Source organism: Nicotiana tomentosiformis, chromosome 6 (genome assembly GCF_000390325.3).
Source record: "Nicotiana tomentosiformis chromosome 6, ASM39032v3, whole genome shotgun sequence".
NCBI lineage: Eukaryota > Viridiplantae > Streptophyta > Magnoliopsida > Solanales > Solanaceae > Nicotiana > Nicotiana tomentosiformis.
In genome coordinates, this window is record NC_090817.1 from 129,388,600 (window position 1) to 129,416,538 (window position 27,939).

The 27,939-nt window shown below is 35.8% G+C and overlaps 3 protein-coding genes across 8 annotated transcripts; all 3 read right to left on the bottom strand.

Annotated features, from left to right (window-relative positions):
* Positions 1–569: 569 nt before the first annotated feature.
* Positions 570–3,959, bottom strand: LOC104114025 (protein IQ-domain 26-like). 4 transcript variants are annotated; one of them, XM_009624361.4, is made up of 4 exons: positions 3,646–3,959; positions 2,213–2,617; positions 1,515–1,721; positions 570–1,415 (listed from the first exon to the last, which is right to left on the bottom strand). In XM_009624361.4, the coding sequence occupies exons 2-4, from the start codon at positions 2,612–2,614 to the stop codon at positions 816–818; spliced, it is 1,209 nt and encodes a 402-aa protein (XP_009622656.1). In that variant the 5' UTR covers positions 2,615–2,617; positions 3,646–3,959; the 3' UTR covers positions 570–815. The 4 variants fall into 4 exon arrangements, with proteins under 4 accessions (XP_009622656.1, XP_009622659.1, XP_009622658.1 ...); XM_009624364.4 differs by lacking the exon at positions 3,646–3,959 and adding an exon at positions 3,382–3,519; XM_009624363.4 differs by lacking the exon at positions 3,646–3,959 and adding an exon at positions 2,758–3,231.
* Positions 3,960–10,685: 6,726 nt separating this feature from the next.
* LOC104114026 (hexokinase-2) lies at positions 10,686–15,862 on the bottom strand. Its single transcript, XM_009624365.4, has 9 exons — positions 15,380–15,862; positions 14,307–14,457; positions 14,035–14,217; positions 13,419–13,493; positions 13,139–13,294; positions 12,940–13,038; positions 12,640–12,770; positions 11,761–11,842; positions 10,686–11,339 (listed from the first exon to the last, which is right to left on the bottom strand). Exons 1-9 carry the CDS (start codon positions 15,649–15,651, stop codon positions 10,995–10,997), a joined length of 1,494 nt encoding a protein of 497 aa, XP_009622660.1. The 5' UTR covers positions 15,652–15,862; the 3' UTR covers positions 10,686–10,994.
* Positions 15,863–16,957: 1,095 nt separating this feature from the next.
* LOC104114027 (nuclear poly(A) polymerase 4-like) lies at positions 16,958–23,501 on the bottom strand. 3 transcript variants are annotated; one of them, XM_009624366.4, is made up of 12 exons: positions 23,058–23,501; positions 22,885–22,962; positions 21,424–21,531; positions 20,458–20,520; positions 20,223–20,384; positions 19,665–19,778; positions 19,505–19,567; positions 19,077–19,406; positions 18,837–19,001; positions 17,796–18,692; positions 17,576–17,631; positions 16,958–17,473 (listed from the first exon to the last, which is right to left on the bottom strand). In XM_009624366.4, exons 1-12 carry the CDS (start codon positions 23,175–23,177, stop codon positions 17,449–17,451), a joined length of 2,181 nt encoding a protein of 726 aa, XP_009622661.1. In that variant the 5' UTR covers positions 23,178–23,501; the 3' UTR covers positions 16,958–17,448. The 3 variants fall into 3 exon arrangements, 2 of the variants coding, with proteins under 2 accessions (XP_009622661.1, XP_009622662.1); XM_009624367.4 differs by having other exon boundaries at positions 17,218–17,473; positions 17,847–18,692; XR_690316.4 differs by having other exon boundaries at positions 17,380–17,473; positions 17,576–18,692.
* Positions 23,502–27,939: the final 4,438 nt, after the last annotated feature.

Consider the following 27,939-nt stretch of genomic DNA (forward strand, 5'->3'; position numbering starts at 1 on the left):
ATGCTGAGATTAGTTATTCTGGTATTGATTTTTATCCACTGCTCGGTATGTTGTATTAAAAATGATAATTACATAATTTCTAAGTAGAAGGTATAAGTTATTACCTCACCCCCTACAAGGTATAAGTTATCCCGGTACTAATTTTAATGACGGGATAACTTATACCGGGTTTGCTAACCAAACAAAGTATTAAGGTGGTATTAAAATTTTATACCAGCACTATATCTATTTATACCTCATACAAACGACCCCTAAGTGATATGATAGTACAAAAGTCTTTTACACTGTAGCTATATAAATTTAACTCGCAATGGTGAAATACTGAAAATTTTAAAAATATTGTAAATAAATAATATTTTTCACTCATAAAACTTCAAACTCTTTTTTAACTTCAAAGGAGTATGGTCCAAAATGCCAACTAAATAAAATGGAAGAAAAGTGAAAAGATGAACTTAGATGCCCTTATATTAATTAATGGACAGTGAAGTCAAAAGGTTTTTTTTTTTCCTAATCTAAGATCCTCCTAAATTAGCTAATTTTATGATGCATCAATCCTAGGATGTCGAAGGTTCACAAAAAGCTTTCAATGGATACATTTAGAAAGCAAGATTCATTCATCAAACACTGTCAAAGAATTTACACAAGCATACCATTCTATCCTAGTGCTAATTAATTTGTCATCATTTCCTGTAGAAGGATAAGCTTAGAGAAGTTAACTTTTTAGATTATCTCCTCTATACAGCCATATTATCATATCTATGATTCAATGACCCCAAAACTAAGGTAGGCCAAAGCAAAGTTTTTTTTAAAAATTATCAGAAGCAGTAATCTTCTTGCACTTGAGAACAAGACCTTTGCATTCTAACACCACTGAAACTAGTTCTTGATGCCATTATTTCATTCAGTGACAACCTCTTCTTTGGCCCTGGCTCTGGTCTTTGCTTTGGCGCACTATGGGATCGTAGCTTTGCGCGAAACGACTGTGTGTTAGCCATGTAACTAGGAAAGTTAGCATATGGCCGGAAGTAACCATCGCCACAAACGCTTTTGGCTGGTGTAGGTGGCGCATTGGAACGTCCAGAACATGCAAATCGAGGTGTACTTTGTGCTGAGGCAAACTTGCACTGCTCGTCCGCTAGAAAACTCCAGTTAATATCCTGAAGATGACGACAATCTGGGATCGATACACGGGCTGGAAGTGGACATGGAAGTGGTGATGACATAACTTGATAATGCTGCTCATCTCCAGATTCGGACATACAAGCAACATTGTTCATTCTACGCGACCTGGATTTGGTCCTGTATGTATCAATTTCTACAATTTTTGGGCTATCATCAAATCCATCATATGATGTCTCATTCGAAGTTGAAAGCCTCTTGCTGTGGAATTCATTTCTATATTCATCAAATCTTTCCTGCAAAACCAAAATACAGAACAATAAAGCTAAATTAAGACACAATTATCAGACACAGTAAGGTAAACTAGAATAAACCCGAGGGCACTAGATTCTTACAATGGACCTCCTAGCTCGCATTTCGGGCTGGTATCTAGAGTCATTAGTCATTGAACGACGAGCTCTTTGAGATCGAACAGCAGCCTGCGCTCTGATGAGCGCCTGCATACTGTGAAGAGTTGCAGCCGCTCTCTTGCGAACAAGGTAACCCCTAACCAATGCCTGCAATTTCACCAGTCCCTTTAGAGCTCTAAGAGCTTTTCTGGCCTGAAAAAAATAGCCTAAAATTAGATCTTTTTCTATAAGAACCAATATTGAACAACTTCTAGACAATGAAATATGACACAAAGCATAGGGAAAAATACTTTAGTTGGCCAATTAGTAGTTCAGTTTTACTGGATTCAAACACAAATTGATCGAATCGAGAATAAAGCAAGAGAATAACGAGGACCAACTAATACCAGTTGGATATAAAAGTGAAAAGTGCAAAGAAACTTCAACATCACTCAAAAGACCAAATTCAAAATACTAATTTTTCAAATTTCAAATTATAGGACAGCATTAAATGGCAAGTATAACTGTAGTATAGGTAAAGACAATAATTTCCTAGACCAATATGCAAATCTAAGGCATTAGTACTGTTCGATTAGAATGTTTGGAAGGTACTTTACTGACATTTTAAGCAAACAACAAAAACAAAAAAGATTCAAATTATCACAAGAAAAGGTAAATCATTTAAAGAAAAATTGGTGGCTTACCAAATAACCCCTGAAAACAGTTTGAATCTTAGCAGCAGCCCATTTCTCCCGCCCACCACCTGTGAACATAGCACCCCTACCTTGACTAGTTAATCTCACCACCGCCACAGCCGCCTGTGCCGCCGCTACCGCCGCATCGGCCGCGGCAGCGGTGGCGGCAGCTACAGCAATTGCATGCTTACTCTGTTCCTTCTCGTTCTCAGACATGTAAGATCTCAACCAATTAGTATCCACCGCCGAAAAGTTCACCGGATTCTGACCAACATTTGAATCTTTAACAGACTTCCCAAAACTCCACCTTTTTTTGTCTTTCTTTTCAGATGAATTAGACATGTTGTCTATGTTTTCTTTCTCTTTTTTCATCCCAAGCAACCCCTTAAACCACCTCGTAGCTTTCCCCATTTTCTACACAAAAAATGTATCCAACAAAAGATAAGGAAAGAGAGATATAGAAGATAGAAAGAGTAGTACTAAATTAGTACATACTAATTAAACACTTTGGAGAGTACACTATGAACTAAGACAGACAGTTTCAGAATCTTTACATGTTGCGAGCAGCGAAGTGATGAGAACAGAACATAGCAGTGTGGAGGAAAAAGTTAATAAAAGGGAGAGTATCAAACAGTATATAATAATACTTGAGTTAAAGATTGAATTTTTATTTTTTGGGAAAATATTTTATACTGACACAACCTCGTGAAGAACTGTAAAACAAGACAAAAAGGTGTGGCAGCAAAAAATATATTTAAAAATATATATAATGTAATGGAGGAAAATAAAAAGATTGAAACTTCACTTCCCCTACCCAACAAACAATAAACTACAGACCAAAAAACATTGAATAAGTTTGAACTAATTTTAAATGGCTCAAACTATTGCCTCCTCCTTCAGTTCAAAAAAGGAATTATAACTTCAACCAGTAAGAAACTCAAGTAACTTGCATAAAGCATAATCATTTTCCTGTTCTCCATTTTCTTAGTCAAAGTTTCAAATATTACATACAGAATCATCAAAACGGAAAGCAAGTGGAAAAAGTTGTAATAATCACTTAACTGCAAAAAAACACTCGTGTTATTTTACTTGTATTAAAACAACTCAAAACTTCACTTCCTTAAAACTATTGCCCACCAAATGAAATACTTTTTAAAATTAGAAAAGGAACTTTCTACCTTAAGCTCAAAGATACTTTACTTTCTCTTTCTAACTTTCTGGAGCAACGTGAAATAAAAATGAAGAAATATTTCAACCTCAGGCCCCTCAATAAACCCCACCACTACAAAATTTTCAGCAGCTGACACAACCCCCGTGAATTTGTTATGGATTTAACAGAAACCCCATTATGAGTATTTTGCTATATATTGTTCTAAGGTTACTACACAGAAGAAAAAATGATTTCGTACTGTATTTTTACTAATACCATTAAAAGCACTTACCAAATATGATAGCTTTGAACTTTGATTTCTTGTGTTTTGTACGAACCAAAATGGATGTTAATAGCAAAAAAATCCTTCGGATTTGGCTCTTCCGTATCACCAGCTGATTTTCATTGACTTTGAACGATTTTTGTTCAGAAAAACTCTGCCATTTTTCAATGCACAAAATCTTCCAATGAGTCTTGAAAATATATGAGTTTGTTATTGGAAGAAACAAAGAAATGGGGTGTGAAAGCAGATCTCTTCGTTTTTTTCTATATATTTAGAAAGACGAGGACTAAGGAGTAAAAATAATTAAGCTAAGTGTGAACTAGTGAATATTAGACTGAAGTATAGGTATAGATATAAAAAGATTTATGCATAGTCATTCTAACTTAATTCGAGATTAAAACGGTAATTAATTTGATTAATTCATTTGAACTGGTATATAGGGAGTTTTCAAATTCCTAGAATCCCTGGGTTATTAAATTAATTATGAAAATAATGCGGTAAAAATGGTACAATAAGTTGTTGTAGCCAGTTGGTAATGGTAGCAATCAACTCTTGATTTCTCAGGCTTAAAGTTTGAGCTAATATTTTCAAATTTCAAAAACTTTCTTTCTTTAATTGGTTCAGATACTGTAGATATCATAAACTGCAATCACCCGTTATATTTTACTATTAGGAGAAGTTGATTCGGACTTTATTTGAAAATGGTATATAATTAAATCGAAACTTCAAATTTAAATAAGAGTAGTGCAGTGGCAGGTCAATTATCCAGAAATAAGTTGATCTTTCGTCCTTAATTTTCTATGGCGTACGACTGAAAATCGTGGAATCTAATCTTTAACCATTATAGCAATTCTTATTTCTTAGACATCAATATATTTTGGCGCATATCCTGAAAAAAAGATAAAACCATAAAGTTAATTTGTCCAAATCCATCCCTTTTAAGACCTCAAAGGACCACAAATTGTCACTCTTTTTTAAAAGATGAGACGAGAAATTTGGTTCAGCCACTAAGCAATCGCTGTCCATTTTCTCTTAAACTGAATAAGAACGCTCCACTATTATTCACTTTAATGTTTGTTGTGGACTTCAAGCAGGCCAAATATGTCATGATTGAATTTAAATTATAAACAGTAACAAAAAAATGTTTAACCTATTATACTATGTAAGTTACTTTTATTACTAGCTTGTCTATGTACTTATCGTATTTACCTATTAATAATTATATAAGTGACTTGACCGTTGTAAATATCATTAATACTATTAGTTGTAGAACTTATACTCATCATGATGTAGTTGGGCTCAAGTTTTCCAAAGCGTAGTAAAACGGATAGCATTGCATATATTTGAAGTTCAACGTGAGCTTGCCTTGTCGTATTCAATATGATCGTTCGTCGTATTCAATATAATAGAATAGCCTATTAGACACTTGTACTTATTCTGGTTTGTTATTGCGGCATATGTACTTGATAGAGTTTCATCTAAACACTTCTACTTGATCAAAACGAGTGTCTCGAATCCTTCTGACGCTCTGTGTCTCTCAATCGCGCTATGTCAGAATCCACATCAGATAAAAATATGCCACATCATTTTTATTTAGACAAAAAACCTAAAATAACTTTGACTTACCATTTTTCTCCTTTGACTTTTTATTTATTTTTCTTTCCTTCCCCCGCCATCACTTTCTTCTTACCGTTCCACACTGGTATGGCCGAAAATTTTCTCCGCCCACCATGAAACTCCTTCCTTCCGTTCCTTTTCTATTCCTCTATCCTATTTTCTCAAAAGCTCCCTCTAAACAGATCTGAAATTATATTTTAGGCAGAAAACATCTCTCAAATAAAGATAAAACAGATTCAAATTTTTTTATCTCTTTCTTGCCTTCACTCTCACCCAAAACCCCATAAAACCTACCAAAATAATATAAACCTTCATATTCTTCTTCAGAAACTCATCGAAGTTAATTGAACGAAAAATATTTCACAATAGCAAATCATTAGTGAAGAGTCTCAATCTTAATGGTGGTGGATGACAGTTAAAAATGGAGGATGAGGAGGCCAACAGGGGATTTAAAAGTAAATTAGTAAAATATTTTAATGTTGGTAATTTTATTTAATATCAAAGCCTAATAAAAGGGAAGGGGGGAGGGGGGCAGAAAAATGGGTTGGGCGGAAAGGAATAGGGAAGAAAAAGATAGGAAGAGGGGAATGGGGGTGTTGGAAGGGGTTATGATGTGAAGGGGTTAGGGAAAGAAAAGCAGAGGTGGAAGGGGTTGGGGTCTTTGGGATTTTTAAAATCTTTTTTCATTTATTGTTTCTTCTTTTTTTTTTAATGATTTTCTAATAACTTCTTTAATTAAAATAATTGACGCACGTGTTTTTAAGAGCGTGTAACCATGCAATTATCTGACTCACCAAAACAAATGCTAACTAAGCTCGGTCAACGGTCAGAGGGTTTAGGAAATAGGTTTTGGTAAACTAGATGTGTTGAGATAAAACTCCATAGAGTATAAGGACGGGGATGACAAACTTGAACAAGTATAGGAGTCTACTAGGCCATTCTGCCTTTTAAAATTGGTAGAAATGACAGAGGTAACCATTTTAAAGTGTTGCTATTTAGGAATTAGCTAACCTGTCCTGAATTTTAGTTCTTCAATTCAACTTTTCGGGATGCAAATAATGTCCTGGATTGTCCTAAAATTAAAAATTTTAGTTTAAAATTTTTGGACAAGTACTGACTAAATCCTAAATAGCATCCCTAATGGCTGTTTGTGAACGTCTTTCTTTAAATTATTAAAGCGTGAGAAAAATAAGTTGGTCAGTTAATGTATTCAAATGTGATATGAAAAATCCTGAAATTTACCTAGAAATGGCGTGGTATAGCCACTTTTTTAAGTAGTATTTACTTTTTAGTCAGTAATTTTAATGTTGAGCAAAAATAGCCACTACTCTATTAAAATTGATACAAAAAGTAATTTTTACCCTTTTTTCATGAGCGATGTGTAAATATTAAGGACATGATGTCCTTAATTTCATGAGTGCTGTGTAAATATTAAGGACAAACCATGTCTTAATATTTTATACATCACTTATGAAGTCAAGAACACCATGTCCTTAATATTTTACACATCACTCATGAAGTTAAGGACACCATATCCTTAATACTTACACAATGCTCATAAAGTTAAGGACACTATGTCCTTAACATTTACAATGCATACATGAAGTTAAGGATACCATGTCCTTAACATTTATACTGCACATATGAAGTTAAGGACATGATGTCCTAAAGTTTAACAAGAGAAGGCGAAAATACAAGTTAAGGACATTATGTCCTTAACATTTACATTGCACACATGAATTTAAGGACACCATGTCCTTAACATTTACGCTGCACATATGAATTTAAGGACATGATGTCCTAAAGTTTAACAACAGAAGTTGCAAATACAAGTTAAGGACATTATATCCTTAACATTTACATTGCACACATGAAGTTAAGGACACCACGTCCTTAATATTTACGCTGCACATATGAAGTTAAGGACACAATGTCATAAAGTTTAACAGCAGAAGGTGCAAATACAGGACACTTTGTCCTTAATATTGACACAACACTCGTGAAGTTAAGGACACTATGTCCTTAATATTTATACAGCACCCATGGACACCACGTCCTTAATATTTACACTGCACATATGAAGTTAAGGACATGATGTCCTAAAGTTTAACAGCAGAAGATGCAAATACAGGACACTTTGTCCTTAATATTTACACAACACTCATGAAGTTAAGGACACTATGTCCTTAATATTTACACAGCACCCATGTCTAGCACAGGGGTATTTTTATCCGGACGGGTAAAAATTTATTAAGCACTGACTAAAGAATAAATATATTTAAAACAGTGACTAAAAAGTAAAGACATCTCTAATTAGTGATTATTTGTGCACTTCTCCCAAAATTTACAGTGAAGAACTCAAGTAGGAAGTCAACGATGAATCCCTTTGGGCTTGAAACTCGAGACTTAGCGAAGGCCTGAAGGATGCACAATTTTGGTCTGTTTAGATTCGGGCCCACAGAAAAAGGCCCAATACACCAACGATCACCTAGACGTGTTCATTGGGCAAGTTACATATTTGGCCGGCGGTCAAAAATAATTATATTTGCTAGCCAAACATATAAAAAAATTTACACTGACTATGTATAAAATAGTATATCATACATTAATATACAAAAAAAATATATATTACCGGCTATTATTTTTTCTTATTGTGAATATCGAATTCTGATTCATTTATTGGTCTTTAGTTATAGGTAGAGATGCATGAGATGAAGATGGGAAACCTTGTTGTGCTGCATTTCTACCATCAAATGTTGGAGATATAAGTCGTTTAAGTCAAATTGTAAAAGTTTACATTTATAGAGGAAGACAAAGTTGAGTAACTACTCTTTCACAAATGCAGATAATCTTTGAGTCAAAGATTCTTTTGAAGTTTTTAAGATAAAAATGCTGTAATCATTCCACCAACTGAGATCACGAGGTTTTATTTATTCCCTCCCTTTACTTTTACTTATTCATTATAGACTTTGCACACCTCTTAAGAAATAATAAATAAAGTGTATAATTTATCATGATACTCATATTAATTAATATATTTTTAATAAATTTGAGAAAATAATTTAAAATGAGTAATTAATAATGTGGGCATAACATGAAGAAAAAAAATTATTCTCTTTTCATATGTTAAAAGTGACAAGTAAAAATAAAAATATATATTTAAAATATTGGAGAACGAGCAGTAATTAAACGAGGAGCTTCCTATTTTCTGCTGTGATCTCACAAGAGCATACTAAATATGGAAGTCCCATCAACTCACATCGAAAGGCCCCATCTTTATCTATCATCAATAAATATAAGGGGTAAAAACATGCACAAGGGCCGCAGCTTTATCGTTAAACTGAAAAAATTAAAAAATAAAAAGACCATCAACGAACTAAAATCTCTAATTAGGGAAGCTAATTACTTTTAATAGCTTGTTTGACAAGTTTATGTGAAGCCAACAAGTACTCTTTCTTTTTTCGCTATTGTAGAAAAACTACAGATTCTTGGCGCGGAAGTTAATTTTCTCAAAACAAAATTATCCCTATCAAAAAATACACTTTGAAAACTTGCCAAACAAGACTTAAAAGCACTTTTTGAAAAAAAATTCCAAACATAATATTTTAAACAAATACTATAAAATGCACTTCCTAAATGAATTTGCTAAACACAAAATACTTCTCTGAAAAGCTACTTTGATAAATATGCTTTTCAAAATAGGCAGTTACTAAAAATTCGGGTAAACAACTCTAATAGCTTGTTTGGTCAAGTTTCTAAAATTAATTTATTTTTAAAAGTGTTTTTCTCAAAAGTAATTTTCATGAAAAGTGAAATTATTTTTGTTTGACTAATTAACTTGAAAAATACTTTTTAGCCGCAACTACTGTTTGGTCAAGATTTCAAAAAGTGAGGGCTTCTCAAAAAAGTATTTTTGGGGAAAAAACTACTCCATCCGTTCACTTTTACATGTCCACTATATTAAAAATATATTTCACTTCTACTTGTCCACTATATTAAATCAAGAGAAAGACAATCTTTCTTTTCTATTTTACCCTTATCATTAACTACTTAGTTTCCCAAATCATTTCCTAAAACTTTTTAAAATGCTACTATTATGGATAAAATTGTAAATATATATCATTTATTTTTCGGCAAAGGACCAAATATACCCCTTTACTTTCGAAAATGGTCTAAAAATATCCCTCGTTATACTATTGGGCTATATATACCCTTCCCGTCATACTTTGGAACAAATATACCCTTATTTTGGATGGAGTGTCACGTGTCAGCACCAGATGAAAACGACCCATTTTTTTTTACCCGATTCATTTTAAAAAACCCACCACCCGACCCGTTTTAAAATTCAGTTTTTTTAAAACATATATTTTGTAAAAACTGAAAAAAAAATAAAAAAAATTGCAAAATATATATTTTTAAGTCTTTTCAGTTTTTTTAAAGTATGTTTTTTGTAAAAACTGGAAAAAAAAATTTTAAAAATGCTTTAAAAACTGAAAAATATATATTCTGTAAAAACTGGAAAAAAAAAAGTAATTTTCAAAATATATATTTTTCAGTTTTTTCAAGTATTTTTTTTTGTAAAAACTGAAAAAAATGTAAAATATTTTTATTTTTTTTAAAACTAATGCATATGTAGTCCACTGCTTTAGGAGAGTCTTTTTTTTTTCTAGTTTTTTAAAAAAATATTTTTTTTTCTGTTTTTACAAAAAGAATACTTTAAAAAAACTGAAAAGACTTAAAAATATATATCTTGCAATTTTTTTTTTTTTCTTCAGTTTTTACAGAATATATATTTTTCAGTTTTTAAAGCATTTTTAAAAAAAATATTTTTTTTTCAGTTTTTACAAAAAAAATACTTTAAAAAAACTGAAAAGACTTAAAAATATATATTTTGCAAATTCCTTTTTTTTTTTCCAGGTTTAACAAAAAGAAATTTCAGTTTTTACAAAATATATGCTTTAAGAAAACTGAATTTTAAAACGGGTCGGGTGGTGGGTTTTTTAAAACGGATCGGGTAAAAAAAAATGGGTCGTTTTCATCTTATGCTGACACGTGGCACTCCATCCAAAATAAGGGTATATTTGTTCCAAAGTATGACGGAAAGGGTATATATAGCCCAATAATATAATGAGGGGTATTTTTAGATCATTTTCGAAAGTACAGAGGTATATTTGGTCCTTCGCCGTTTATTTTTTCTTAAAGGGAGTACAAAGTCAAAAGTGAACAACTAAAAGTGAACGGAGAAAGTATTATTTTTTGCTTATGTGCTTCTACAGAAACACACTTTTTTCCCCTTCTAAAAGCTTGGCCAAACACCTTTTAACTTTGAAAAAAAAGTATTTTTAGCCAAAAAAAAAAAAAAAAAAACTTGGCCAACAGAATCACTAAAGATGCTATGCAAGCAACATAGGCAGACAGCCAACAGATAAGTCTAACAAAGACTTAAACACCCCATTTTATTAAACCCTAAAATTTGATCACAGTTGGAAAACAAAAGACCAAGGGGAAGAATCAGCAGTGCTGAGCGTTATACAATTTGCTTGCACCCTTTTCCAGAAGAAATAAGTAGGCATTCCCAGGAATAATATCCTAAACTATAAACCAAGTACAAGTGCTGGAAAATTCTGAATATAATTGGTAGAAGAACCAAAAAGGAGAGAAATCAAATGAAAAAGGCTAGAGAAAAGCACTATATAAAAGGTAAAGGGAGTTTCCTCTAGCTAAATATCATCTAATCGCTCTCAAGACTTGTCTTCAACATATAGGGAGTTAGAGGCCGCAAGAAGTGCAGCGCCAATGCCAGAACCATCATTCGCGTGCTCAAAAACAATACTTGTTGCCATTTCCTCTCCAAGCAATTCAACTAAAGTGTTCTCCAAGCACTTTCTGTATTCTGTATAGTGCTCATACAATCCACCATCCATGGCTACGACTATCTTTTCTTGACCACTTTCCCTGGGCGTATCCCTGCCCATCTTTTTGACAATGCCTAAGACCCCAGCCGCTGCAAGCCTTGCACCACGTGTTGCAACAATGTTGCACAGCTCAACAACTAATCTTCTTGTCTTCAAGGAGGTATTGGATATCTGAAGTAGGATGAACAAAATGCCTAGTGTCAATTCATGTTGTATCATGACATCAAATGATAACAGTTATAATCTAAAAGAGTCGCTGAATGAGAGACAGATATCAATAATTGGATTTCCGCTTCCTTGTGACCCAAATTTTCATTTCATTTGTCACCATCTGAAATTTCCCCTTTATGTTGTACGGAGGAACACTACTGAAAAATTAAGTCCTTAAACAGTTTCTCTTTGCTCCAAAGCAATATGACCAAAGAAATGATACCGTGAAAACAATTGTAGAAGGAATAATAAGCCACACAACATTAATTGAAAATGAGAGAAACGAAGAAGAGGCATAATAAGTGAAATGAACCAAAAGGCCTTCATTTTCATTCTCTTTCGTTTTTCCTTCAAGGTATTGGTTATGGCGAAGAGCTAATACCTCTAAGATATCCTTCAACTTGTCGCCAACCACTCTCAAATCAGAGGATGTGTCATGATGCATAGCAGACATTTCAGGTGTCCTGCCATTTTTTTAAAACTGTTATGAGAGCATATTCTAGAATATGAAGCAAACAGGCAAATAAGATAGACACTTCAATATTTGCAGACAAACAAACAACAACAAACCCAGTGTAATCCCACAAGTGGGGTCTAGGGAGGGTAGAGTGTATGTAGACCTTACCCCTACCTTCAAGAAGGCAGAGAGGCTGTTTCCGGTAGAATATTTGCAGAAATCTAGACAATATGTTCAGTTAATAAATCCATTTCATTGCCAGTACTCTTTTCTTTCCTGTTTCTTTTTTTCAAAAAATTCATTATTTGGAGTTCATGGATCCTCAAATATCATTTGAATATAAGCATGCTTCCTCAGAAAATTTATTGATCAATTAGCATGCTTCATCAATTTTTAGCTCTATCATGTTTCTGCTGTACACATCAGTATCCAGTACTAGCATATTAGATATTGGATGCAATTTTTTATTTAATTTCAAGAGAAGAATAAGTAATGTTCATTAATTGGTAGAGAGATGAAACACGTTTGCAAGCAAGTTGAAAATAGACAATTTAAACTTGATAATAATTACGAGTGTCTATGGCCCCAAAACAACTGTGTAAAGTACCAAAAAACCAATGAAAGCTCATTAATGCATGAATCATACTCAAGCTTGATCAACTGACAAACTAGGGACAGCAACAGAAGAAAACAAGCAAAATTCAAATTTAGCAAGAGAAGCACTGACCAGCAGTTGTTAGGGAAATTAAACAGAGTGTTTTGCACAAAAAGATTAGTAATAACTCTATAGTTAGTAAGAAATACCTCAATATGAATTGATTCTTGAGTTTTGGGGGGACCTCATCACCGAAAATGCCAGCTTCTTCAGCCATTCTGAGTAGAACTCTGCGTAAAATTTCTCCCAAGTACATGCCAGAGCATATCTTCTCAAATATCTGATAGGATAAATAGATAGACCCCCAGGTTTATCAAGTTAATTGCATAATCGAGCTTAGCCTAAATGAACAAAAGATAAACAAATAGATAAATAATTACCTGTTCACCATTTAAACTATATGTATCATAGTCAAGCTTAGCCTAAATGAACAAACAATAAACAATTACCTGTTCACCAGGATTTAAACTATCTGTATCCATTGCATGATCGTACTCTGTCAAAGGAAGATGGGAGGACCTAAAGTTACCCCATTCCATATTGATAACCTACAAAGTAAGATAGAAGGCCCTCAACAACTATTCAATGTGAATACCAAACAAGTGGAATGGAGACCAAGAAGATCAATAGTCTTTAAAGTTTCCGAACCATTTCTCCAGATTTAGGCAGAGGACCATGCCACTTGGGAATTGCCTGAGCCCGTTCCACATATGCTGCATTGGTCCCAGTACCTAATATCACAGCAATGCATACATCCTTATTGGAGAATCTACCACCAGCCAATGTTCCAACAGTATCATTCACCTTTCACCAACAAGTAACTCAAAATCAAATTTTTACAACTAAGCTAGGTAATATAAATAAGATTTATTTTTAAAAACAACCTTCAAAATGAATGATATTACCGAGCGGCATTAAGCAAACTTACCAGCGCCGACACTCTCATATCAATTCCTTTTCTTTGCATGGCTTTTGTCAGTTCTGCAACAACATCTTGTCCAACCTGTCACCCAGTAACTAATTCACTTCATTAAATGTAATAAGAAAAAATTAAATCTGACCATATAATTATAATAGATAACCTTAGTTGTTATAGTGATTTTGATATCAACTGATGCAACTTGCTTGAATTTACTTATTAAATTGCAAACAATGTGAGTACTGTCAAACAGTAAAGTATCTTCAATGATTTTCATAACAGAAAAAGAATCCATCAAAGGGGAAATTCAAGCATGAGTTTTTCAATCTGAAACTACCTTAAAGTTGTATTTCTGACAAATCAAACTTTAGTTTCAGATTAAACACAATATACATGAACGGAAAAGTAAATCAGCAGGCTGCATCAAATCGAAGCTAGCAAAACCCATTCGATTAATATGTCTAAAAGAACTAGCAAAAAGTCCATTGTATCAGTTGAAAGGAACATGAGCAAGCTGCAGAGTGGATAGCTAGAACTACATCTAGGAACAAGAAACTTCATTTTAATTTGCACAGTTGCCTACAGAAAACAACAAAAAATATGTGGTTGCGAGGGAAATGGATACCGTGTCATCAATGGAGAAACCTTTCGTCCACCTGATAAGAGTTCCAGAATTGATTGAAGTCTGCATGATTGGGAATGAGAAAGTGAAACCGAGTTCCCTCTGCTTACCAGGAGGTTGATGAAATCTTTCTTCTTCTTCAGCAACAAATTTTGCAAGTTCTGCCGCAATATAGTCAAAAAGTGCCTGAAATCATATGGACTTCAAAGGATCAAAAGCCGTGAGGAGCTAAACAATAGAAAAGGGTGGAAAAATTGAGAGGTCAAAATACTTACTTCTGAAGTCCCAACCATCAAATTTGGAGGAATTGATGCCTCCGCAAATTCTTGATGGACAATACCACCATCTTTTCCCCCCAATTGCACCCGCAATACTCGAAAATTTGTTCCACCAAGATCCAATGCATAAAAGACTCCTTCTTCATCGCTAAAACAAAATTTATCAAAGAAACAAACATTAATATATTTTCCTTTTACCGAGGACATGGTAGCCATTATACAGAATATAATTAAATCACTCCTCACTGCAAGCAATGCTGAAAGTTATTCCTTATAAAAATTAAATGTACTTAAAGAGGAGGGGGGATGAAGCTGCAATGCATTGATCATAACATCATAAAGAAATTTACTTTGACCACATGTTCATAAGAGAATTCATTTGACACGAAATTGACTCGGGAATACGACCAGAACAAGGTCAAGAGCACTGGAGTACCAAACTACACGCTGCACCTTCTGATGTATGAGACATAGCTTTCTGAACATTGTTTTAGATTAAGTAGCTAATTAGAGCACAGCGAATATGTAAAGTAAGAAAGAAACAAGAACAGCAAAGGATCTTGTGAATGTTGCAATGCAAATTTAGGGAATTGATATCTAGATAGCATAACTCCCAAACTTAAGCATACAAAAAAAATCATAAAGGGAAAACTTTTTACACAATTTCAGACAGAGCACATTCAAAAGAATCTACTTGTCAAAAGATTCGCCAAGCTTCAGGAGAAATTATTTTGATTTCTAATCAATTTCTCAAATTGCGCATACCATAAGAAATAATCCTACGTTCCTCCCAATAAATTGATGTCTTTATGAACAACTCCCTCTGGCACAATTCGTTTCATTAAAAAAGCAATCACTTTCACATACTATGATCTATAGTAGTACTTTATATATACTTTAATTTCTAAATACATAAATTCTAAATTTTTTTTAAAAAAAAATAAGGAATTGATTTATGATGTATTAACCTCGTCCTCCAAATCCCCCCCCCCCCCCCCCCCTTTTTATTTTTTTTTGTGACGGACGGACTAGATACTAATTGATGCAACTGAAAAAAACGAGTAACTAACCCAGTGGGGAGATTGTCGACGTAGCTGATAAGCATCTTGAGTTTGCTGCCGCCCTCAGAGGCGAGGCCGGCGTGCATCTCCACCGTCATGGCGTCAGCCACCTGCTTCAGCTTGGCATCTGGGGTCCTACACTTCTCCTCGAATTCCTTCAGGATTGCCATCGCACGTGCCCACTTGCTCGATTTCCGCATTCGGTGCCGAACGATGAGTGCCGCCACAGCTACCGTCGCTGCCGCCCCCACCACCACCGCTCCCACCGTCGCCTTCTTCATCTCTTAATACTAAAGAAAAATGATGGGAAAGGGGAATTAGAGATTACGGATAATTGTGAGTTTGTTGTTAGTTATAAATGGGAATCAGATCAAGAGATGTTGAATAATTAATTTTTAATTAAAAGAGAGAAAAGGGGGAAGCTTTTTTTTATAAGGTGAGGGAGTGAGGGAAATTCGGCAGTGACTTCTTCAGACATTTGGATTTCAGTCCAACTCTAACATCATCCTTACGTATATATAAAAGAATTGTAGGTATAATTCTACTTGCAATTTTGTGAAATACTTTCATTGTACACTTTATTCTTTTTAAGCTGTAAATTTTATTGTTAAAAAATTGTGTTAGTATATGTCTGTACTAAGACGAGAATTTAATAATCATTATATTCTTTTTGAAATGAAAAGAATAATGTATATATTATGTAAGTGTTGAATTCTTTAGAGTATTACTAAGGCATAGGAATATGACATCACCAACCTACCCAGTTTTAATACTTTTCACATTTTGCTTAACTGGACCTATTTTTTTTATATTTTAAATAAAATTGTGAGCTCAGGCAACCTTTCTTTCTTTCTTTATTTATCACTCAAAATAATGTCATTACTATGTAAAATCATACTTTGGTTTTATATTTTAACTTGATTTTTGTGTTCCAAACCGAAATTAATTATCTTGACATACGAGTCCAATTAATCCAGAAGGAAAAGAGCCTGCTAACGGTATAACTACCACATCATCAATAAACGACTTGGACCTTTTACTTTGACCACACACGAATTTACTGAACCAATATATTATATATAGTTGACCTTTCATAAGCAACAGTAACATTCGCGTGTTACATCCACTAAAATATATTAGTGCTATACCTCACCTAATGTTAACATGTTTCTAACTTAAATATATAATTATGAAGACCGTACAATTGTTTTACTGTTAATATGGTTGAACCCTATGTTAGCATGTTACCCTCTAAGTATGAAAAATCCCTTGTAGCTGTGCATTAATTAACCTGATAAAAGAGAAGGGCATGAAATGAACTCTCCATTTGCTAGATGACGTGTGAAAATAAACACGCTGAGACTACGGTTTAGTTCTACTGAACTTTTGGCTTTTCGCTCGCTTGTATTTACTCGGGTTGTGTGTTCGAGTCACCAAAGAATCAATAACTCTCTAAAGGGAGGGGAATTTTTTTATGTTTAAATTATCAATAACAGTTTAATAGATCCCGGAGAAATCAAATCACAAGGTACAACACTGCAGTTCTTTAAGATTTTTAATTCACAGACATACCAACACAAAGGAAACTGAATGAAATGTGGTGTCATTGACTCATCAAGTTTACAAAAGTTCAAGGAACAAATATAGAATCCCCCCTTCTCATAAACCCAGCACGCCAAATTTTTTCCAGAACCCAGCCCAACCTAGCATTGGTTTCTACTTGCTAATTCCAGCAACATTATAGTCCCCCCTCCCCCCCCCCCCCCCCCAAAAAAAAACCCCCTAATGAAAAGAAAGATCAATTGCTGATGTACGAAGAACAATCTTCTTCAGTACTGTCCCTAGTATTTTTACATAAACTGAACTGTACAGGAGTCCACAGGACTGTTCTACCTGGAACTCTCCACCCAAATATCAGGCTCTCTCCCAATATTAGAATTGCAAGCCTCCTGGAAAAAAGAAACATAGAGAAATGAAAGCCAGCAAGTAACATTATACTTACCGCATTAAGCTAGCTTTTCATCCCTCGATTGGCACTGTTTCCAGCATGGACTTTCACAAATGAAGCTCCACTTCTTTCAAGCTGTTGACGTAACACTGTACCTAAAAGACAACCATAAAAAAGCAACCAACAACCAATTCGATAAAGACAGTCTGCTATTAAGAAACAAAATGCAAATAGAAGTTTCAAACCATGAAACATGCCTCATAGAAGATTTCTGTGCAGGCTCTGATGTCAATATTCCACGCGGAGCTCTTGGCTTCATGAAATACAAAACAAAATAAAACTGGTTAAAGGTCCATGCAAATTGCAACAACAGTGTTGAGTCAAACTAACGGCAAATGCATAAAAACGAAAGAATGAATGAACTATAAAAATCAATGACGTCAGAGAGATAAGAGGTAAAATAAACTTAATCAGAACCTCTAACTCCAGCAACGCATCTCCAAAAAATCTTGAAGCATTTTCACATACATTATTTGATAGTGACTTGGACTCGGCCCTGTATAGGTCACCCTGAGAGGAATAGAGAGAGCTGCAACCAGTACTGCCCACTAGATGACCGTCATGGCTGAGTCGGAGCAATTCATGTGCAGGATCCTCACATGTACTGACCTCAACGAGGTTTGTGACACCACTAGGATGGTATACGCATCCATCAGCACTTTCCGCAAATTGTGCTCCTTGTGACTTACTTGGTTCAGAGCAGGCATCTTTGTCCAGAATAGCAACCTGCATCTTAGCACTGGTGAAATTATTTGAAGTTTCATTACTCTTTCTCTTCCCTCCAGACACTGTCGAGGAACACTGTTGTAAGAACATGCCACCTTTCTGACCAACAATAAGTTCAGGTGAAAGTGAGTCCCTTCTTGGAGGGCTAATAGATTGTCTTTTGTCCTGACTCTGTTGCTTCTCTTCTGCACCTTCAAGCTCTTTTTTCCTTTTCAAGCCCCTTTCTCCAGATCTTGACCTGCATACACTATCATTGCAGGATGGTTTCTCTGCCTGCTGCACACACATTATCCTTGCTGTTTGGCTTCGTTTATAACCGTCTGGTAGAACATAAGAGGGAATCTGTTTTCTACGAACATGAGACACAAACATTTCCATTCCTGGTTTCCAATACATATACATGTTTATTTGGTGTCTAAACTCATCAACTGTCCCACGAATATCAAATTGCTGGCCTTCTCGACCTAACTCCCCTTGCCTCCTCTGCAAACCCATGAAGAAGGCACGATGGGCACATTGTTTGAAGGGATCCACATACTCATGGGGATAAGGATGGCACTGCAACTTCCCATATGTGTCCCGCTCTATCTGCAAAGATAAAACAAGAATTATAAATAGATGGAAAACCTATGCATCATTTGCTACCTTCTCTCTTTCCTTCTGTAGAAGCTCAGATAAAGGAACTAAAGCCTCCTCCTGAGCATCAGTTATTCAAATAGTAATAGATGTTACCATCAAAGTAAGCTGCCTTAATCGGGATTCAACCCAGCCTCTCCATACAAGCAAGTCATCAGCATCAGCTGCAACTATGTCAACTTGCAAATAATTCTTGTAGCTTTCGAAGAAAGGATACTGCTCAAACAGTACAGTCCACTGAGCTTTATTCAGCTCAATTTCCTGAAATGGGAAAGCAAAAGGAGGTAAATACAGTACTAGCTAAATACAACATAAATTACAGAGGGTTATCTATACCTGACATATGTTGTTACCGAATTGAAATTGTTCCGTCATAACTCGAAGAGTACTTGCAGAGACGTTGTAGCTTGAGTTCATGCAAGGATAGGCAGGTGTAATAATTGGCATCTGATGTGTCCGGTCCCAAGGATTTTTTCGTGGATCCCAGACAGAGAATCCAAGTTCTTTATCCTCTATCTGACAAAGCATCACAGGATTTGGCCAGCGCCATTGTGTATATACCCGAAAGAAACGAGAAACCAGCATACTCGGAACAGCATTTGGATAGAGTTGGCAAACCCGAGCAACCAGAAGAGCCCAGTTCACTCCACCAAGAAACCCAGTTACCTAAAAGAGACGACCCAGAACGGGAAAAAACTAATGGGTCAAAGAAAGAACAAACATTAATAAGCCGGAGAGGAGGGACAAGAAAAATGCAAACCTACATTTGAATAAACACCACGCTGTTTAGCCCAAAACTTTAAACATCGAAGTGTGGTTCGGAAAAACTGCATTGTAGATAATAATTAAAAAAAAAGATATTACTACAGAATGTTGTAAGTATTATCTCTCCCTATTGTTTCCTGTTTGGTTGGGGATCATCACCTCAATATTTGGAACAAGTTTAATGATTTTATCAGCCACCCTGCAGCCATTGAGGCTCCTTACAGTTGGTTCATCAACATTGCATAACATGGTTTCACTGGATATGTCCAAATCCTGTCCACAAGAAGATGTCGCAAGATAACATCAGATGTATTACTACCAGTGGTCTAAGCAGATGAAAAATGCCATAGCATGGATGTCAATTCAAGTTTGAGAAAATAGAGCATTCACTATCCCCGTCCTGTGAAGACCCCATGACTTGGTAAGCTCCAGGAATGGTCACAAGTATACCATGGACACATGAAGAAAATCAAGAATGTAACAGTCCTCAGATCCAGAAAGGGTTAAGCTGATATTCACATTGCTGCACGTGAAAAGGATTAAGCACCCAGAGTACAAGCAGAAATCTGGAGGAGAATCAGGGTTTTTTTCCAGAACAAAAATTTGTGCAGCCAAATTAACTTCTTCTAAAGCAAGGCTGGAGTATAGGAAAAGTCACTCCCATTTCCTGGGGAGACCAAAAGGAAATGGACACTATAACAAAGAAATAACACTTACATCGGGTACAACCAAAAGAGAAATGCTTGCATAGAGAAGATCAATTGAGATCCCGTCAAACTTAAACTTCATAACAGGGACATGTGCATCTGGAACTGGTTGTAGTTCTGTAACTTCTTCCCTCTTCGCCAAAATATTATGCAATACAAAGAAGAAGTCATCCTGGCAAACAATGTCAGCATTAGATGCTATACTAAATGGCTAGATGCTAAAGGACGCCAGAAACTAAAACGACCTCTCGATTCACATAGGATGGTCCAACACATAAGGTGTCTATGTCAGCTCCAGGACCATGCACCTACAAAAAGGAATCTTATAATTAGTTAAATAGCATTGCTTAGGGACATACTTCAAACATACTCCCGGAAAATGTAAAAAGCTTATAGAACATAATTTTAAATACATCCTTGTGAAGGGAGTAGGTGCAGCTTCAAGAATACAAACAACATACAGTACCACCCCCACCCCCCTTCCCAAGGATGAATTTTCAAATGAAGGGGGGTCTAGATTATCATTTAACAATTGGCTAAACGTTATAGGAATATTAATTCATTCAACAAGGCTCACAAACAGTTCCAAAGAATCCATTAAAACTCCTCCTAAGTCGAAAAAACTAAACAGCTCGAGCAAACTACAAATGAAGAACTCCCTTTAGGAGAATCTATCTTAATGAAAAGCAATATGAGGGACAATAGAGTAAATTAATCTGTTAGGTCGAGAAGCTCCCTTTAGAAGAATTTATCTTAATGAAAAGCAATAGGAGGGCCAATTGAGTAAATTATCTGTTAGGTTGCAAGTCGAGATAGTAACAGAAGGGATAATTGCGTGAAACAAACAATTTGGTTGCAAATTCTGAAGTCCGTAGAACAAGCATAATACATGAGGTCCATCAAGTTAGGACCCACCAAATTATCGATGCCACACAAGCTATTTTTTGGATACTGTCCTATAGCTTGTGTGGCATATTAGCACCACTCTGACCAGAAAACAGCAATTATTTAAACCAACAACTGCTCGTGCTTGCATACAATTTATTTCACACCTTGCAATTATAGTAATACTGAAGACCTTGCAAGTTGCTGATTGATAAACAACTTCACAGCTATTTCTAGGCTAGCATCGAAACTATTCGTCGTGCATAGACCACCAAAATAATTAAGCTTATACTGTTCAAGGGAGCTTCAGAAAAGAAGCTGCTTACCCCAAGCCGATAAGAACCAAAGGTTAAAATGACAGCATTTGCATCCTCAATCATCTGATCACTGTACCCTCTCAGCCGAGTAAGTTCTTTCACCCAGTCCTTCACAATCTAGAAAGGAAAAGATTAAAAGTATTACAACACTGGTGAGCCAAAATAGACACAAACTAGATGAAATGCAAAGAAAAAGGGAAGGCAAAAAAGGATAAAGCTTAAACTACTCCTGCCATTCTTTTTCGAGACATTAAGGGGTAAACGGATAACAAAATTCTATTGTATTCCCTTTATTAACCAAAAAGAATTTGGAGAAAGATAGTCCCAACGATCCTTAGCAGCAACTGAAGAATATGATTACATTCTCTTCATCATTTTCAGTATTAACCGATGCATGTTACCCCTAGAACGACCTAACATGAACAAGGATATCTACATTGACATCTTTTTGTTCACCGAGATCAGGGAAGCAATCTCGGCACTGAGTCACAAAACAGAAAATTTGGATCTATTTGAAGATAAGTTTCAGCAAATAAACTGAAAATATTTAGTGATCTAATACTCCATTAAACTTGCTTAGTAAGAAAAACAGTGGCAATTAATACTTCAAATGCAATTAAGATAAATCAGCGCTGACACAAAGACTATAAATGCAAAGGGAAAACAAGGAAGCATCAAGTGAATGGTCAACAAATAATAAATGCAGCCATGCGGGTGAAGGGGGAATAGAATATTATCTGTTTCACAATTTTCAGGGAGATAAATCTTTTCTTCAACAAAACACAGCACTGATCAATTCTCTCTTCGCTGAAATCCAAATGGCCGTCCAATATTTACCAATTCAAATGGTATCCAGTCACCATTCACAGCGTAGTTATTCCATGTTAGAAGTTACAAACGAAATGGTCTTCCTTACTGCTCCTCCTTACTACTCCCTCCGTCCCAAATTAACAGTCACTTTAGCACAAAAAAATTGCCCAAAAATAATTCACTTCAGGAATTCAAGATTAAATATGTTAACTGTTTCCAATGATACCCTTAATATTAAAGAAGTACTAGTTCTTTTTAATACTGCTCAATTTTCAAAAAGCATTTTCAATTGGGGTAACTTAGTAAACCATACATTTTTTTATAACTGTGGGTGACTAATTCCACGGCAGGTACCTAATGTAGGAGACCACTTAAAATTCAAAAGCCATTGAAAGTCCACCGTCCCAGTCCTTATCCATCAAGCTAAGTCATAAAAGGCTCTGTCATATGTAACTTTATAATCAAGGCCTTAGGTTTCAACCAGCACATCTATATCTAGACATAACAAAGGATGTATAGGTTAGTAAGATATAGTTGAGTAGGGTCAATCGAATACGCCTCAATCCTAAATTAGTAGTATCCTAATAGTTTAGTCGGTTAATCACCAAAACACAAAGGTTGCTCATCAACAAAGAAAAATCACCAAAACACAAAGGTTACCTGCTTAAGCTGGCAGAGAACTCGTTCTCTCTTAGCAGCCTCCTCAGCGCTTTCATACAATCCAGCACCGACCAAAAACTAGAAATCAAGCAATCAACATATAAAATTACTTAAAATACTGGAGCAGATAAAAAAAAACATAGTAAATAAAAAAGGCAACTTAAAGAACAAACCTTTTCCAACTCTTTGGTACGCTGAATATCAGCCTCCGTAGGCCCAGCTAGAGACAAAGGTTTCGTCACCCCATACTGCTTGGACGGCGGTAAAGTAGTAGCACAATTGGAAACCCCCATTATTAAACCAGAAATCTTGTTCTAGTAGTTCAATATCAGCACAAAAAAATATGAAAAGGACCGAAACGGATCGGAAATTGGATCTCCAAACTATTATAGAGGCAAAAGTCTAATTTAGGAGAGACCCAAAAGGTAACCTAATAAGGTTTTTTTGACTTGAAAATACTCAAATAAAGAGGAAAAAAAAGAAGAAACCTAGATCTAGAACATGAAGCAGGAAAAACCAAAGGAGAAGGGTTTGTTGATGTGGGGCTATAAAGGGAAGGGTCGGTGGAAGTTGTAGCGCTTGTGGAAAGAGCGCACGTTCACATTCCAAGTTGGGTTAGGAGAATATGGAGGATATGGAAGAAGAAGATTTGTATTTCTTCTCTCTCCTTTTTTTTTTTTTTTTGTCTTTTGAGAAAGAAAAGGTGGCTTAAGGCGCGTTTGATATTTTTGTAGGTTTTTTGCCGGTTGTCAACTTGTTTAGTTCCTCGTGGCAATTTTGAAATCTTATTACTCCATTTGTTTACTTTGAAAGTGACTTACTGAATTGTTTAATGTCATTTTTAGGACGAAGGGGACGTAAGAAGAATAGAGATGGAGTGTGATGGTCTCATTGTACAAAAATAAGGGTAATGTTCAGAATTGCACAAACTACAGGGGTATCAAGCTGTTGAGTCACACCATGAAAATTGGGAAAAGGGTAGTGGAAAGGAGGGTGAGATGGAGTGTGTCTATTTCAGAAAATCAGTTCGGATTCATGCTGGGGTGATCGACTACATAAGCCATCTATCTTGTGAGGAGGTTGATGGAGCAGTCTATGGAGAGGAAGAAGGACTTACATATGGTGTTCATTGAATTAGAAAAAGCCTACGACAAAGTCCCTAGAGAGGTTCTATGGAGATGTTTGGGGGTTAGCGACGTTCCGGTAGCGTTCATTAGGGTGATTAGGGACATATACGATGGAGCTAAGACTCGGATAAGGACTGTGGGAGGGGATTAAGATTATTTTTCAGTGATGATGGGATTGCATCAGGGATCAGCTCTTAGCCCATTTTTATTTGCCCTAGCGATAGACGTGCTGACGCGTAACATATAGGAGGGAAGTGTCATGGTGTATCTTATTTGCAAATGATATACTTCTTATTGACGAGACGCGTGGCGGGGTTAATGCTAAGATGGAGGTGTGGCGGCAGACCCTGGAATCTAAAGGTTTCAAGTTGAGCAGGACAAAACAGAATATGTAGAGTGTAAGTTCAGTATTGGGACGCATGAAGCTTGGACGTGAAGCTTGATACCCAAGTCATCCCCAAGAGAGATAGTTTTAAATATCTTGGGTCGATTATACAGAGTAACGGGGAGATCGACGAGAATATCACACACCGTATAGGAACGGGGTGATTGAAATGGAGGCTTGCTTCGCACTACAAGAAAGTATGAAATTTGCAACAATTGTTTAGCAACAACTATAGTATTGTTGGAAAAAATGAACAAATAGCAACAACTTTATGAAGTTGTTGCTATATCATATAATTTTTAAACACAAAATTTTTCTTGTTAGCAAATATTATAATATTGTTGCTATATTCTATCGTTTAGATAATTAATTTTAAATTAAAAAAATTGGCAACAACTTTTTTGCAACAATCAAAGTGTTGTTGGCTAATTGTAATAAATGACAACAACTTGATAAAATTGTTGCTATTATCATAGAATTTTTAGCCACGACTTTTTCATTGTTACCACCGTTTTATATTCCTATTGCCATATTTATGGACAATAGAATAAATTTAAAATATAAATAGAATTGGCAACAATAAATTTGTATTGTTGGCAATACACTTTATTTTTGCCAACAATATAGGTGGGTTGTGGCCTACTTAACTAATTATTTTTCAGTTTTCCGCCAAAATCAAACGCGGCAAAATTTTCTCTGTTAATCACTTTTTCCGGATTTTTAGCCCACTCTTTTAGTTGCTCTGGGTAAGTTTTTTGTTGCTGCCATATTTTATTTGAAAACATAGTAGTTTTAAAATATAATAAATTAGCAATAATTTATATTTGGTAGAACCCTTAATTGTCTTAGCAAGTTTTGTTCACGCCTTAATTTTCTCAACAGGTTTGGTTAGCGGCCTAAGATTTAGTTAAGTATTTTTCAACTTTCCGCCAAAAGAAAAGCAGCAAACCGGTTTTTTTCTTTTTAATTATCTTTTCCTTAATCCTTAGCCTATTTAGTTACCATTCTAGCAAGGTTTTCTCCTTTATTGTTGTAACGACCCGGCCGGTCGTTTCGAGATTTATAACCCTATTTTTCCTATTCCTACTTCTTTTTGTATTATTCAGCTATATTATATTATATCGGGTTAGTTGGTTCGAGTCCGGAAGGAACTCGGAGTGAAATAAGACACTTAGTCTCATAATTAAAAATTTTAAGTTAGAAAAGTGGACCGGATATGGACCTATGTGTAAACGACCTCTGATTTGAATTTTTATGATTCCAATAGCTCTGTATGGTAATTTTAGGCTTAGGAGCGTATCCGGAATATTATTTGAAAGTCCGTAGAGGAATTAGGCTTGAAATTTCGAAAGTTTTATTTTTGAGAAGTTTGACCGGGGGTTGACTTTTTGATATCGGGGTCGGAATCCGATTCTGAAAATTGGAATACCTATGTTATGTCATTTAGGATTTGTGTGCAAAATTTGAGGTCAATCGGACGTGATTTGACAGGTTCCGGAGTTGTTTGTAGAAATTAGAAATTTTAAAGTTCATTAGGCTTGAATTGGGGCGTAATTCATGGTTTTAGCGTTGTTTGAGGTGATTTGAGGATTCGACTAAGTTTGTATGATGTTTTAGGACTTGTTAGTATATTTGGTTGAGGTCCCGAGGGCCTCGGATGAGTTTCGGATGGTTAACGGATCAAAAATTGATATACAACAACTGCTGCAATTTTCTTATGTTGAAAATTTCTTCTGCCAGAATCGAGCCCAGAAATCTCTCAGAATCGAGCCCAGAAATCGAACCCAGATGTGAGCCCTGATCGAGGGCCACGATCGAAGCCATGATCGAGCCCAGAGTCGAGGGCCACGATCGAAGCCATGATCGATCCTAGGGTCGAGGGTTACGGTCGAAGGTCGGGTCGAAGACATGATCGAAGGCCTAGGATCGAGGGCCAGGATCGAAGGCCAAGATCGAAGACCTCGATCGAAGGCCAAGATTGAAGGCTAAGATCGAGGCAGAACCGAGTTTGTCTGGGCAGAATTATAAAAACAGGAACTTCGTCCCATTTGCCATTTTTGACAAATTGGAGCTTGAGGTGAGGCGATTTTTGATATATTTTCAAGTAAAACTTGAGGTAAGTCCCTTGTGATCATTTCTACTTCATAATATTGAATTATCATTGAATAATCCGACTAGATTACATGATTTTGAGGTGTAAATCGGAGATTGGAACTTAGAAATTTGGAAATAAGATTTATAGATTTGAGGGTCGAGTTGAGGTCAAATTTTGGTAAAATTGGTATGGGTAGACTCGTGGTTGAATGCGCTTTCGGATTTTGTAACTTTGGTCGGGTTCCGAGACATGGGCCCCACAGGTGATTTTTGAGCTAAATTTCGGATTTTATGAAAAATTAGTATTTTCTTATGGAATTAATTCCAATAAATCTTATTGACTGAAACGAATTATTTGTGACTAGATTCGAGGCATTCGGAGGCCGATTTGCGAGGCAAAGGCAAAGCAGAGTAAAAAAAAGTTTCACGTTTTGAGGTAAGTAACGATTGTAAATCTAGTCCTGAGGGTATGAAACCCCGGATTTCGTATCATTCTACTATTTTAAAGTGACGCACATGCTAGGTGACGGGCGTATGTGCATGCACTGTTGGAGATTTGTGACTTGGTCCGTCCCGTAGCAACTGTAAAGTTGCATACTTTGTTGAAATCATATGATACTTATATGTTTTAGAAAGAATTTCTGTAAATTGGGCTGAATGCCATGTTTGGGCCTTGCGCCAAAGCTGTTTGGACCTTTAGGGGCTGTTTCTTACCATTCTCTCATTATTTTCGATTGAAAATCTATACTCAGTCATGTTTATACTTGTTTAGCGCATAACTCAGTTTTATGACTCTATTTTGATGCATAAATGTTTTGGGCCGAATACCCTATTTTATTGAAATGCCCGAGAGGCTTGAGAGGTTTATGACTGAGTGGGGCTGAGGGCCTAATTTGTGAGGATGAGTGTGGATCGGGGATGCCCGCATACAGCATATTTATGATTGAGTGAGGCCGAGGGCCTGATTTGTGAGGATGAGTTTGGATCGGGGCTGCCCGCCTGCAGCATACTTTATTATTTTGGCACGTGAGTTGTCCGTACAGATTATAACGCTTGGGCTGAAGGAGCCCCTCCGGAGTCTGTACACCCCCCAGTGAGCGCAGGTACCTACTGAGTGAGAGTGCCGAGTGCTGAGTGACTGGGAGGCATGAGCGATTGTGAGGTATGCCCGAGTGGCAAGAGTGACTGTGAGGTTTGCCCGAGGGGCTGTATATGAGTGATGTTTTGCCTGAGGGGCTGTATATGAGTGATGTTTTGCCCGAGGGGCTGTTTATGATTTCATCATTTTTGCTCACCTTTGCATTGAGCCTTTGTTTGAAAAACTGTTGGAAAAATGTCTATAAATGATTTTTACTAGAACTGGGCTTAAACTAGATAATTTGATTCAAATCTTGGTTTTTTTTAAAAAGCATGTGTTATTTTACTGAGATTTCCTGATATGAACGTTAT